This window comes from Phocoena sinus, chromosome 2 (assembly GCF_008692025.1).
Source record: "Phocoena sinus isolate mPhoSin1 chromosome 2, mPhoSin1.pri, whole genome shotgun sequence".
Taxonomy (NCBI): domain Eukaryota; kingdom Metazoa; phylum Chordata; class Mammalia; order Artiodactyla; family Phocoenidae; genus Phocoena; species Phocoena sinus.
This window is the reverse complement of record NC_045764.1, coordinates 74,393,790-74,407,725: the sequence shown is the minus strand read 5'-3', so window position 1 is coordinate 74,407,725 and position 13,936 is coordinate 74,393,790. Positions and strand designations below refer to the sequence as shown.

Below are 13,936 nucleotides of genomic sequence, written 5' to 3'. Positions count from 1 at the left end.
AGAAAACTGACAACAGTGAAATAATAGCTGCCCTTTGTTTTCTTATTGCTTTTATTTCTGTCATAAATAAACATTGTGTTAAAAAGAAAACACACATTGTTTATGCCTCAGTAAACACAGTGGTACTCAGAGAATTCAGATTTTATTGAATAGCGTGTTGTTAATTAATCTTCTGAATTGTTGAGGTGTTTCCTATGAAGTAGCCCCCATCTTCTCCCTGGTCCTGCCCTGCGTGCCATTCCTAGGTATCGTATTCAATTTGCCACATAATACTACATGTGGCATTACTGAGAGACACAGGGAGAGCGATCAGTTTCGTGAACAGCATGATGGTACACACGTGGTTAATCCCTGGGACCCAGACCACTTAAGAAAATACCTAGGTGATAGGCAATGCACAAAAATCAAGTCTGCTTGGAACTCCTGGTAGGGGAGCACTGCTGTCTATACACCCTTCAGCAAGAAGGACCATGCCACCCTCTACCAGTGATAAGAAGGTGCGTACACAGAGTGGGTGACGGTGAAGTGTGACAGGGGCCCAGCCACATCAGCCGAATTAACCCCCCCAAATCAATGGAGGGACAGTTGTCACAGGCAGGTACCTCTCTTACTTACATCTTGGGATAACACAGGCCAGGCCGTTGATTTTATTGTGTTTAATTTTAATTTATTAATTAATTTGGAGGGAGGGCAAATTGAGGAAATAATTTCTTTCCTTGGTAATACAGAACCTGAGGTCTTGAGGGTACCACAGAGATGAATAATTCAAAATCCCCTTTGAGTATAAAGCTCTCTATTGCTAAAGGTGGGTGAATTTTTTTTTTTAATTTTGTTAAACTGCTTAATTTGAAATAATTTTAAATTTAGTAATAAGTTGCAAAGATTGCACAGACATTTCCATTCTACCCTTCATCCAGCATCCCTTGATGTTAACACCTTATGTAACTATGCTACATTTATTAAAACTAAGAAATTAACATCAGTGCAGTGCTACTAACTAAACCACCGACTTTATTTGGATTTCATCAGTTTTTCTGATAATGTCCTTTTTCTGTTCCGAGATGGATTTCTGAATAATGAAGTATGGTAGGTGGTGTGCAAAAATCTCAAGCTTCCCCAACATACGATCAATATGAAGCATTTGTATATGTACAAAGTGGCAAGTGTTATGATGATTAACAGTAAAACAAAGACATAAGGAAATTACAAGGCAAATTTCCCTGAAGTCTCCCAGTAGTTATTTGTGTCTGAAGGTGGTTTTGTATTTTTTGACATTGTATTTTTCTAATTTCACTAAAGGAAAGCTAACCAAATTTGTGGATTTTATTTTTTGCTTCAGCCTCCAAATGCTTTAGGGCTAATTCAGGCCTGGTTCAGTGGCAAACAACTGTCTCAGAGGCCTCACGCATGTCTAAATAGCTTCTCTCCTGTTTATTTTGCACTGTTTTATCCTGTAAGCTGTCTCAAGGCCCTTCCAAGATAAGCAGGAGGATTTAAATCTTAATGAATTGAAATTTGAATAACGGAGGCAATCTAAGTTCGGGGGTCTTGAATGATTAGGATAAACATCTCTATTTTCCACTCCCACATTATGCATGTGCTGTCCATGTTGCCCTGAGATCAGCATCAGTAATAATTAAAATAGTAACAACAGCAATAAGACTATTAGATTTAAATAGCACTTTTCAGTTATAAGGACTTTCATTCACAGTTATTATTTCTATTCTTGGAATAGTTCTAAAAGGTAGGAAGAATGCCACTTTACAGATGAAGAAACAGAGTCACTAAAAGATGAAGACATGCCCAAAACAATAGGGACAAAGGGCGGCCCCAGGACCAGAACTCAGTGCTTTCTAAAAACCCTGCCATGATTTGGCCAGACGTGTCAACATCTGTGAGCCAGCAATAAGACTTTCAATCACATTCCCATTAAACTTCTTGGAAACGCCTTCTTATAAAGCTTATAACAGGGACCTTACAGAAGTCTAGAGTCATCTCTTTTTTGAAAAAAGATAACCCAAGATATTTTTTCATCAGTTCAATCAGTTCTGGGATTGGAAGTGACAAACAAGCCATGCTCGAATACTATTCTCCAGCCTCTCATTATTGTGATGGGAGGCATAAAATATATATATAACTTCCTTGATTGTAATGAACACCCAAATATTTATTCTGTCCTGTCGTTTCTCGTCACTCAAAATGCCGAGGAGTTGAATTTTTAGGCATAGTAGAAGTAAAGAATAGAAGTCACAAAGATACATCCTAACGTTAATAGAAACAACAACAACAATTAAAAAGGCTTACCTTGCAGCCTTCACATGTAATGACACCATAATGGATTCCTGATGATTTGTCTCCACAGATCTTGCATGGAATAATTTCAATTTGAGCTGCAACAGAAGCACGCAACCAGTTAATTACATTTTATTTTAAACACCTTATAAAAGCGTTCCCTGATCAGCATTTGTATAGTGAAAACTAATAACCTGCTAAACATTATACTGCATTAACTATTCATTGCTGAACTGTGAGGGTCCCCCTAGAGCCCTGGACTAAATTATGGCTGCTCGTTATATAATAGCTTTCGGGTTATTAAAATGGGTCATTTGAGGAGGTGTTTAAGAACCCACAAGAAGACTGGAATCAGCATTTCAAAGCCTTCAAGAACTGGAGAGTTCACAGTTTAGGCCTCAGAGCAAAGCAGATACTAAAATGTTTCCACCGATCTCATTTTCCATCATTATTTTTAAAAGGTCATAAACCTGTCTTGGCTGAGCATTGTAGCTCGGCTGGTGGAGAAAAATAGACTCCAAAAAGCCAAAACTACTCAGGAAAATGATTCAACTCTAAATATTAATAAGTTACATATGAAGGTAAGAATTCCTTACTCATCTTTTTTAAATTAATGTACCTGCCATGTGTTAAAAATTAGTCGACTTGTGTACAATCAAAACCTTTCAACCATAAAGTTCATATCCTATTTGAATTTAAAAATGATGAATCCGGACAAATAGAATATGTAGCTTCAGAGTTCTTTACATTGGAAGTTGATTTTCTGGTACAGCGTGCGTGTGTTTCTATCCAACTGATTATTTACAGTTGCCTCATACTGGAAGAATAACCAAATAATTCATACATATTACATCAAAGTTCTCAAATATGTTAAAGCACGTTTCTAAGAAAACACATTATATCTTGAGCAGAGTTGGAAAGAGTATAATTAAGGATTTTAAAAACCCCTAAGGAATAGAATAATTAGGCAAAACAAAGTACTTGGACCACCTATTAAATACAATTTATATGCGAAATAAAGAACCAACACTGAGCTGCATATAAAGGATGACAAGTTTCACCCGTTTACCTGGAATGCTCCATTACACTAAATTTATTTTCCATGGTTATCACTACTGGATATCATGTCAGATTACCTACTAAGTCACACACACAAAGGCAGTTGCAAGTGCCCAAGTATATTTCATTTTCATAAAGCCCCTACCTAGTGCCATGCCTCACACAAAGCAATGACTAGTCTAACGAACGTATCGCACGATGTAAGTAACACACATACACAGAGCCCGCCCTTTCTTCCAATGTGATTTCATATCCTGGGGTAATTTCCACAGCCACCTACTCTGGATTTGATACAATATTGTATTCAATACTTCAAAAGAGGACACGTTAAATTACTGGACTTAACCTCATTATAAACCATGTGTCCCTGCTAACCTCCTTTCAAGGGGACCACAAGTACTGCAGTGCCTTTAGTGAGTCCTTTGCCTACCAGTCACTTTTAGTGTTGACATCCTGAGTTTCACTATCCAGAGTTAGAGACTGTTCAAAATCTCACCTCCAATAAATGTGCCATAATCCTCAAGCCTTCTATACACCAATAGTGGCATCTTTGGTACACTATCTAAATGTCTATCTGAGTTATGCAACTTAATACGTTATAAGATCACGCTTGACAAAAACCGTCATCTTCAAGTCGGCCTCCTCATCTTAGAGACTAGCTTGATTTCTTCAAGGAAAATTCTTTATGAAATCTAAACTCTAATAATGTTTCACACTTAGGCTCCTCCAATATATATATATTTTTGTGGTATGCGGGCCTCTCACTGTTGTGGCCTCTCCCATTGCGGAGCACAGGCTCCGGACGCGCAGGCTCAGCGGCCATGGCTCACGGGCCCAGGCGCTCCGCGGCATGTGGGATCTTCCCCAACCAGGGCACGAACCCATGTTCCCTGCATCCGCAGCAGACTCTCAACCACTGCGCCACCAGGGAAGCCCTCCTCCAATATTTTAATACATAGTTAAGGCAAAGTTTTGTGCCACAGATTGTCTGCAGCTCTCCAGAGAGATGGCTGTGCCCCACATTTTTCAGAGACTCATAAAAGCCAAGTGGTAGTAAAGAAATTCTGAAAGGTGATATCAGCTGAAACCTCTAACCCTAACCCTAGCCCTAACCCCAAACCCAACCCCTAAGGAAGAGAAGAATTAGACAACACAAAGTACCTGGACCACCTATTAAATAAAACTCATACAAGAAATAAAGAAGACAGACACTGAGCTGCTTCTGCTTATGTCTCACCTCAAGGTGTAGTCACAGAAATTAGACAAACCTCATTAGGCCTATAGTTTAAGTCAGCATCAAAACTAAAAGCAACACTAACACTAAACTCGGGCCTCCCAGAGTTATTTTCATTCCATCTTAGTAATGGAGAGATTAAGCAAATCTATTTAGTCCTTTATAAGATAGGAAAGCTCTGGGCAGGCCAGACAGGGAACACTGAGTAAAACCGTATGTATCTGGAGCAAATGGAAAATGGTGTATCGCTGTTCACTCTGCCTGGACTCCTAGTGGATGACCCATGAGAAGTGACATCATGATCTTTAAGGCAGTGACCAAAACGCCTACTAAAGGCTCCTGTAACATTGCAAGTGATCTGGAGGTCTGGCAGGGAGGGGTCTGATCATGATGGGGGTGCCCCTGGGATTGACATCCTGGCCCAGCACTTCCACCCTTGGAATGGCTCTCAGCCGGCTGGGGAGAGGGTGGGAGTGAGGGTTGGGAAAGTCACTGTAGTATAAATCCAGAGTTTGGTGCCACTACTTCATAGGACCACTGGTCTGAGTCAGGCTCCTAAACTCTTGGTCTTCAGCCTTCCTTCAGCTCTCAGGGTCTTTCAGATCTGCAGGGCACTCAAGCTGAGGCATATTTTACGAGACTTCATGGAGGCCAAGATGCTTAGTATGAATGGACTCACTGTAGACTGACCTGCATTTTCAAGTGAGGGGCCATTTGCCTAGAACTTTGCCCCCTGCCGCACTGTGTTTGTGCTTGGCTCCAGTGGGCAATGCTGGCCAAAGATTCCAAATTAGTTAGAACAAGCTTCCCTAGGGATCTCATGGTGAGGTGATGGGAGGGTTCTCCAAAGCCAGGTTCTGATATTCTGATTGGTTGCATTAAACTATTCTACTAGCCTACCCCCTTTGGTGGCTCTCTTATCTTAGAAGACAATTTCAGGTGCAAGTGCTCTTTAGGAAATGACTAAAATCCACTTGCTCTAAAAAGCAAATTCTCTGAAAGTGATCTATCACATGTGTTGATCTTTCCAGAAAGTAAACATTTGCTGATCGGAGTAGGGCACTTACTCAATCTTCCATTTCATCCAACAACGCACAAAATCCACCTCCCTTCACCTTTTAGTCAATTTACAGAATTCAAATGTATCAAGGAGAAGAAAAATAGTCAATGCCTTACAAATTTTTAAAAAGGAAAGCAGTTTAGTTTCACAAATTTGAGTTTTCAGACCAGTAAGAGGGAACAGGACAAAAATCCCCTTGCCCTTTGCTTTCTATCCCTCAGGCTTTTCCATTTTCTGACAGGCAGTATTGTGTCTTTTCAAAATAATCTTCTTGTAACAAAAATTATGAGTCTTGGCCCATATATATACTGCACACATTGACTCAGCCAGTATTCAAAGGATGAAATCTGTCAGACACCACAACTGTCACAAGTATATTGATTAAATTAGTCCACATCCATATTCATTGCAGCAAAGAGGTTTATTTTGTAGCGGAATATCTGAAGCAAGATGCACGCACACATATAATCATGAATTGGCTTAACAATGAACAATCTCGCTATGAAAAATTCTAATTTGCCTACATTTTCAGCTCTATTGCCTAAATAATTTGCTCTTTCATGCACCCTAAGTAATTCAAACAGGCTCTCCACACCTGCACAGGCAAATTTCTGCAGTTTCAAGGAGCTGACAACAAGTGGCGGAGGGGCATCAGGAAATCCTGGAACGCAGGTGTGCTAATTAGCCAAGTGGTCCTTAGGCTGCGTGGGCATTTACCGTTGTACCTCTGTAAAAGAGTTTGCTTTTTACTTTTCATTATAAAAGGTAACAAGACACTGGCATCCTTAACACCTCACTTGCTCCTCAGGACCTATTTCTGGATTTATCGTGGTCCAGAGAAAAATGCCCATTCTGCCCAAGTATTAAAAAATATAATTGCACAAGAGTTGTACCCATCACTTCATTCTGTGGGTGAATAGTGATGTCTCGATGATAGTCTAAGTAGATTGATAATAATCAATAATACTGAACATGTATTTGGGCTTATAAAGTCTCAGGCATTATCTAATTTGCTGCTCCAACAACTCTATGAGGTAGGTGGTATCATTATCATTATCATCATTATCTGCATTTGTTTTAGATGAGAAAACTGAAGCTCAGAAAGGCTAAATAACTTGCCCAAAGTCAGAGAGCTTGGAAGAAGTAAGGCTGGAATTTGGACACATTTTGGTCTTTTTCTCTTAACTCAAAAGCTTATTCCCTCTCCACCCTACCCCCCTTCTCATCATACTGAATAGCCGAGCTAAATCACTCCAATACAAACATCGGGAATATACTGCTCTTGGTAGGAAACCATTACCCAAGGATCAAAAGACATCTCACAAGTAATCTGGTTAAACTTAATACTACTCAGAACTGATGTCAAGATGTCTTTCTGCGAGTTACTTGACTAGTTTATAAATGGAAATAATCATCAACCTTCTAAGACCATTCTTCTCAATTTTATAAAATTCCGAGTTTTTGACCTTAGGCTGACCAATACCAATGTTTAACAATTCTTAAGGCTGGGAAAATTACTCCACCTACCTCTCTGAGTCTCAGTTTTCTATTTGAAGATTCAATGATATAATGTATAAATGACACAGCACATTATGATTATTTTATACATGTATTCTATATATATGCACATCACACACAATCCTCAGAAAGAGTTGGCACTCAAAACACAGTTGTTATTATTACTGTTATTGTTGATAAGAAATCCTGCCTTATAGCGAAATGAAATTCTTTTCTGCAGACTTTAAGCTCTTTCCAAAGCGGGGATAGAGAAAAGCGGCTTAGCCTCCAGCTAATATGACAGGCAGTTCATACTAGCTACCACAGCGATCCTTTACAACGTTGGCACTTAACTGCTACAACATAGCAGCATGTTGTAATCAGTGTGGGATGTGTCACAAGGCATTTGTTGCTAATAATAGTAAAAAAAAAAAAAATAAAGTTTTTTTACTGGTTCATATAAAAAAATAAACTAACATGGACCTAAGATCATCCCCATAAGATCTTTCACTCTAGCTCACTTGCACAACCATATGCTTTCTCAAATTGGACGGAACAGGGTGGGGTTACTGCTGGCTTGCCAGGAAATGGCCAAACCTTGGGTACACCCATGACACTATGTCACACATAGGAATGCCAAGCAATTTTGTGTGTCTTGCAAAAACTGTCAAGAACTGCTGCTATAAACAAACAAACAAAAAACAAAAAAAGCCCTATCTTTATACCAATCTGCTGACCGTGTTTTTCCTGGAAGGCTGAGAATATGGAGGACTTTTCACCTGCTATGTTAACATATTTTTCTAACGTTTGAATTTTTTTACAACCAGCATGTATTACTTTTGTAAGCAGAAAAACCAATAAAGATTAAAAAGAAAAACCCTAAGGCTTGATTTTATTTTCGGCAAAATGGCTTGAGTCCTTTATGGATTAGTCACTTTATTTTATCCCCTGTTTAAAACTGCTGGGGTATTAAAGGCTTCTGCAGCTGCCTGGATGGCAGTCTGGCCTGTGTGTCAAGGCTAGCTGGGGGCGGGGGGTGGGGGGTGGGGAGTAGGGAGTCTTCACCTGGTTTCCTGGAGGGACTTCGGCAACTCCTGATTTCTAGAGCTTTGTAGCCCCTCTGGGTCTGGCCACCTCTAGTTCCAGGGTCTCCAAGGACTCTGCCCCATGGGGCTCAGCCAAGGGGGCAAAAATAGGGGCTGAAATTCGCCTGCCTGTGAGCCCTGCTGCTGAGTGGCTGGAACAGCTTGGAGGGAGGGAGCCTTTTTCTCTCTCTACTCTCTCAGCGCTGCTGCTGGAGGCCCCAGGCCACCAGCAGGGTTTGCAGAGAGCTCGCAATACATCTTCATGGTGGAAGAACAGACTGTGGGCTTCAAACAGTTTGGCACACTCTGTCCCTGGACCTAAGGCCTGGAGTATAACATGGATTTTGTTTCACAGTGCAGGCATGTTCAATAGGCATCCTGGGTGGGGAGGGCTGAGTTCCAGCTACACACTGCAAACTAAAAATCAACATGTTCTGCCATTTTTTTCTACTAAATATATACTAAATATAATACTGGTATGTGTCCCTGGTACAGTCTTTTCTTCTACTGATTTTTGGATTTTTTCATGATAGTACTCGATCCTAGTTGAACATCACCAAAGCAGTTAGCCCCCTAATTAGAAAAGTCCTACCCCTTTGGTAGAGCAGTCTTGTGGTCATTTCTGGCAACAACAATAATGCTTGATATTTGCAGAGCTCTGTAACGGTTTTCAAAGTTTTTGTCCTCACTACCCTGTTTTGATTTTGGTGTTCACAACAACTCTGAAGTAGGCAGATGGGTCTTATTAGCCCCATTCTATAGATGTGGAAAGTGAACCTCAGGAGGGTTAAATGGCTTCTTCTCTAGGTCTAGGTTTCCCAGGGTTTAACTGTAGAGGCAGCCACCAAAGAAAAAAAAAAAAAAGACAGACTTGGTGTCTCTTTTTGCTCAGGATTATTTGATGACTTCAGATTTACGTTATCATCAATCTGGGGCTCTCAAGGGGAAATGCCACGAGAGAGAAAGAGCTGGAGGTTGATCCAGCTAAAAAGTGGCGTTGGCACTCCTGCGTTTCCCTCTGACCCTCAACTCCTTGAGTGGCCTCAAGCAAGTCACTTACACCTCCACTCCCTCCGTCTATAAAATGGGAATAACTCCTATCTCCCAGGCAGGTGGTGGTAAACGAATGCTCAGAAAGCCCTTTGAAGATGAAAAGACCTATATAGATGGGAAGCTTTAGGAAGCTTGGCATATCATTCTTGGCAAGGACCAGGACGCTGTGCCCTTACTACCCACTACAGGCTCTGCCACCAAGAGAATAAAGAAAAATCTGCAGAATTGTAATCTTCATCTGCTAACGAGACTCAAACTTTTTTTTTTAATTGTTGGTTTCCAAAATGCCTTCCTGAGGGACTCATGGGTCCAGAGGTTACTATCTTTGTCTCGGCTTCAGAGAAAAAGCACATAGATGGAGAAGTCACCTCTCTGTAACAGCCGTCACAAGCAAAGTCATTGAACTTAAGCCCTTCACCAGGGCTTCAGTTGTCTTGCAGAGGTATCCTGGAAATGGTATGATTCTCACTTGTTATACACAATAAACACACAGGTTGCCCTCCGGCATTCTGACCCTCGGTATTAAGTTCATGTCTGACTCAAAGGACCCTGTCAAATTACAGCCATCCAAAAACAGGTCCTCTACCTTACTCTGCCTCCCCCCAGCAAAGTCCTACAACTTACATACTGTTTAAAGCTACTTCTTAAAAGCTTTAACTGGATTGTGGTTTCTGCTGAAAATGTAACAGCTTTTTAAAAATCATTTTTTAAAATAAAAAGTGTTACATATACTTGCCGAATACATACACATAAACACACCTCAAACTCTTCAAGAGATCAAGCATTTGCACACTAAAGCTAAAATATGACAAAACTAGATTTTTGAAACTTTATTTCCTTCAGGCTTTACACATGTGAGACTTAGGAGCCTAGGAGTTAAAGCCCATATGAATTCAGAGAAAGCTGAGCTGTGTACGCAGGAAATATCTGAAGAATGAGGAAGACAAGTATGTGTTGTCATGTGGCTTTCTGTGAATATGCAGGTAGTTCTGACAATGGGAACTGAATATTAATCCTTTGTAATATGTTTCAATCTCTACTGGATTAAGCTTTCCAGAGAAACTGACTCGCGTTCCCTGATGCACACGTATCTCTGCTAAAAGCAAAATCCCAATGAGTACTTTTGTCCCTAGATGGGGAAATTCTGTCAAATCAGAGAAGAAACAGATTTTTCATATAGAGGAACAGTGGAGGGCTTTGATTTTTAGATCCAGTTCTCTCTAGAATTCTCCTACGACATAGTCATGCACAGAAGACCTCAATTTAAGGCAACATACTCTTTATCTCTTTTGATAATTACCTGGCGACCAATTAGACCTTGAATAAAATTATTGAACAGCAAGAGAAGCTGCTTCCTCATACTCCACTTCACTTATCCAGTAGGTCAAATACTGAAGAAATTCTCACCCAACAAAAGATGATGCCATTAAGAACAGCAATACAAATACTTTTCTCTCTCTTTTTTTTTTTTTTGGTCTTTCCTAATCTAATCTCTATCACTTTTGTGAACAACGGAGCATCCCTGTTGTTGAGGATTTCTGGGGTTATGTGAAATCAGGGACTAAGACAAAGGTAACTGGCCATTCAGCCAATTATTCTCAATTATTCTCAAGGTCCTTCTAAGATTCTAGAGTTAACCACATTTCTTCAATATGAAGTTCTTGCAGATATTCTTGGACCTTGAAATCACAAATGTCTAATCAAAATCCTTCTCTTGAATCTCTCAGGGTGGGTTAAGCCATTTCATATCAGCAGGAAAAAGAATCCATCTGATCTTACTAAGTTGTTAGATTATGATCAAGAGAGTTTCTTAAAAACTTCTTTTCCAACAATAGGTATGTGTCCCTTATATAATTCTGGATAATACTAGACCCAAAAAAATGTCATCTGACTCACAGAACTGCAGCTAATCTTTTCTAGCGATCAACCTCACTCTAGATACCAATTCCTTTTTTTCCCTTAACAAGAGCAATTGTGCCACATTTAGGTTACGTCTTCCTTTGCTCACAGTTGAGAGCAATGGGGTCAGCTCTTTGCTTTCATCATTCAAAGTCTGTTTTTCACAACAACAGAGAAGAACATCTTTAAAACCAAACCAAATCTGGAGATCTTATCTAGTTTCTGCTTTACCAAAAACATCAAAATTACTCTTACTGCGTTTTATGAAATAACCTTACTTTACACCATTACCCCCAAATTCTCACACCTAAGCCCAAGAGATAAGCACTCCATTTTACAGCCCTCTTAACTTTGCACCTACCTATGCACACCTCAACTTACAGGTATTGTATGATCTTGGTACTTCAATTTACAAGATTGTATTTTTTCAATGGATATACAGAATGTTACAAAAAGAAACAAACCTGGTGATTCAATTACAAAGTCCAAAGACAGAAAAATCCATTGACACAGAAATGGGTCTTAAAACAAGTAGGATATCTGTTTAAATCTATTTGTTCTATGGCTTCCTATGAGTCTGGTCCATTGTATGCTTAGCACATAGCATCATACTTCACTGAATAAATCAATCCAAATATTCTGTTCGTCTCAGAATTCTCTTTAAAGGGCCAAAGTCTCCTGCCTAAAAAGTCAGCTACTGATTGCTAATTGTAACTGCACAATTTCTATACTCCTTAACGGTGCCATCACCTGCTGAAGATGTGCAGAAGTGGGTCAAAATAACAAGAATCCAGGTTAAGTCATCATAGCTCACCAGGCAAAGGAACTTATTCTTTCTTTCCATTAGCTTAGGTAGTTTTTGTGAAGATCAATTACTGTTCATTGAATATTAGACCATGTCATTTAAGAAATATTCCCTAACCAAACTGTTTGGATTCATGGCAAAAAAACTGGAAATAACTTGCAACTTTAAACCTTGAAAATACATTTGCTTTCCTCTATGTTAAGCCATTGAGAACTAAGATGACAACACATCCATAGCCACAGGAACACAGACTGGTGATACCAAAAATTTCTTGGTCCACAGGTCATTTGAGTGGGTGAGGACTATCTCACAGCCCAGATCCCCATTCTACCTTTGTGCTGTTTCCCACTTCACAAAGTCTCCCTAGAATTAATAAGGAGAATGGAACTCTGGGCAAGAGACCAGGGAAAGGTCTGGTTTTTGTTAAAAATCACAAGCAAATTATTTAGACTTGCCAGAAGCGGAAGTGTAGATGTTGTCACACTAATTGTTTTAAGATTCTAAGATCTTGAAGGATGAGTGACCAATTCCTAGAAGACAAATTCTACTAGATTCTCCACCTCCAATTTCCAGGACATAGCCAATGATGTCTAAACAACAGATATGGCAAGTTCTCAGCCTTTGAAAACATCAATCACGTATTTCTAGACTGCAGGTCAATGGTAATTTAAAAAAAAAAAATTATCTTTTATAATGCTTTTCTAAGACAACCAGTTTAGCTGGACACAGGAATGACCAGACAAGTGCCCGAAGGAGTTTTTTCTGACTACCTAAACACGTGTTCTTTAAACTTGCTTATTAAAGAAATGTTTCCATTCTTAGTTATAATACATAACATCAACTAGACAATGGATAACAATACGGGCTGATAGCTGAAGTAGAGTTGTTTTCTATGTCTATTCCCAAGGGGGGAAAGCAGGAGCTTCTAGTTATTTCTTCACTGGAAAGGCAAATACAGAAAAAGGCAGCAGGGCCTTGAGGATATTAAGTAGTTGTGAGACAGGAGGAGAGGGGATGCTCTGGACCAAGCTTAGAGACTGTCAGATTTATTTTAAGAAGGTCTGACATCTAAGCATCAATTCCCAGACCGTAACACCTAATGAATGTCATTCTTCCCTACAACAGAAAATGTATATCTTGGGGGTTTACCTTGAAACTATCTATCTTTATGTAAGTCATGCACTAGGGGTGGGGTAAGAATGCCACAGCCATGGAAAGATAGCAAAATAAGGTTCACAACCCTGTCCTTCCTCTTCCATTTTCAGTTTCTGCTCCTCCAATCCGAGGAGCTCCTTTTGCCTGCAGACAAACATTTCAGATGACATTTTATGACTGTCCTGCACATACGCCTATCAGCTAGCCAGCACTTGGCAATGTGCGTCTTTGTCACTTAAAGAGAGCTTGAGTGAGTGTGACACTATCACTGGCATAAATGACTCTTTCTAATTTGCAGTAAAAGTGCACCATTCACACACTTTGGTACTTCAGGACGGCGAGGTTTTGAAATCCACTTCACAAGTGATGGCAGCACATTTCACATCAGATGGAGACACTCTGATTGCTAACAGCTGCTACAGGCGCATCTTACTGTCACAGCCAGAGCTCAGAATAGCAGGTCCTTTTTAATGCCAATGGCTGCTACCATCTTAAATCACCACACACACACACACACACACACACACACACATTCCATACCCTTACACACAGGTCTCTCCAGCTGTAAGTCCTACCACCACTTGCTGGTAACCTGCACGACTAGGCACCACGGATGACAAGAGGGTACACAGAACCCACTGGCCCACGTCATCTTGTTACATTAGCTTCACTGTATGTGAATTAAGGATGATAGTGGACATTTTTTTTTTTAAAGAAGAAAGAAAAGTACAACCTTGAAGTAAAGTGGAGAGGCTTACTTTGCAAGTGCTAGAGGCTGGGGTTGAATCCCTGCCCTG

At 40.0% G+C, this 13,936-nt stretch overlaps 1 protein-coding gene across 3 annotated transcripts in view; it reads right to left on the bottom strand.

Annotated features, from left to right (window-relative positions):
• Window positions 1-13,936, bottom strand: part of RORA (RAR related orphan receptor A) — a 179,929-nt gene that overhangs the window by 35,035 nt on the left and 130,958 nt on the right. For all 3 annotated transcript variants that reach the window (XM_032622207.1, XM_032622206.1, XM_032622208.1), the window contains exon 2: window positions 2,305-2,390. Coding sequence is in view for 1 of the 3 variants with exons in the window: in XM_032622206.1 (XP_032478097.1) it covers window positions 2,305-2,390 (86 nt within the window). In the remaining 2 variants the exon portion in view is untranslated. The remainder of the gene's footprint in view (window positions 1-2,304; window positions 2,391-13,936) is intronic.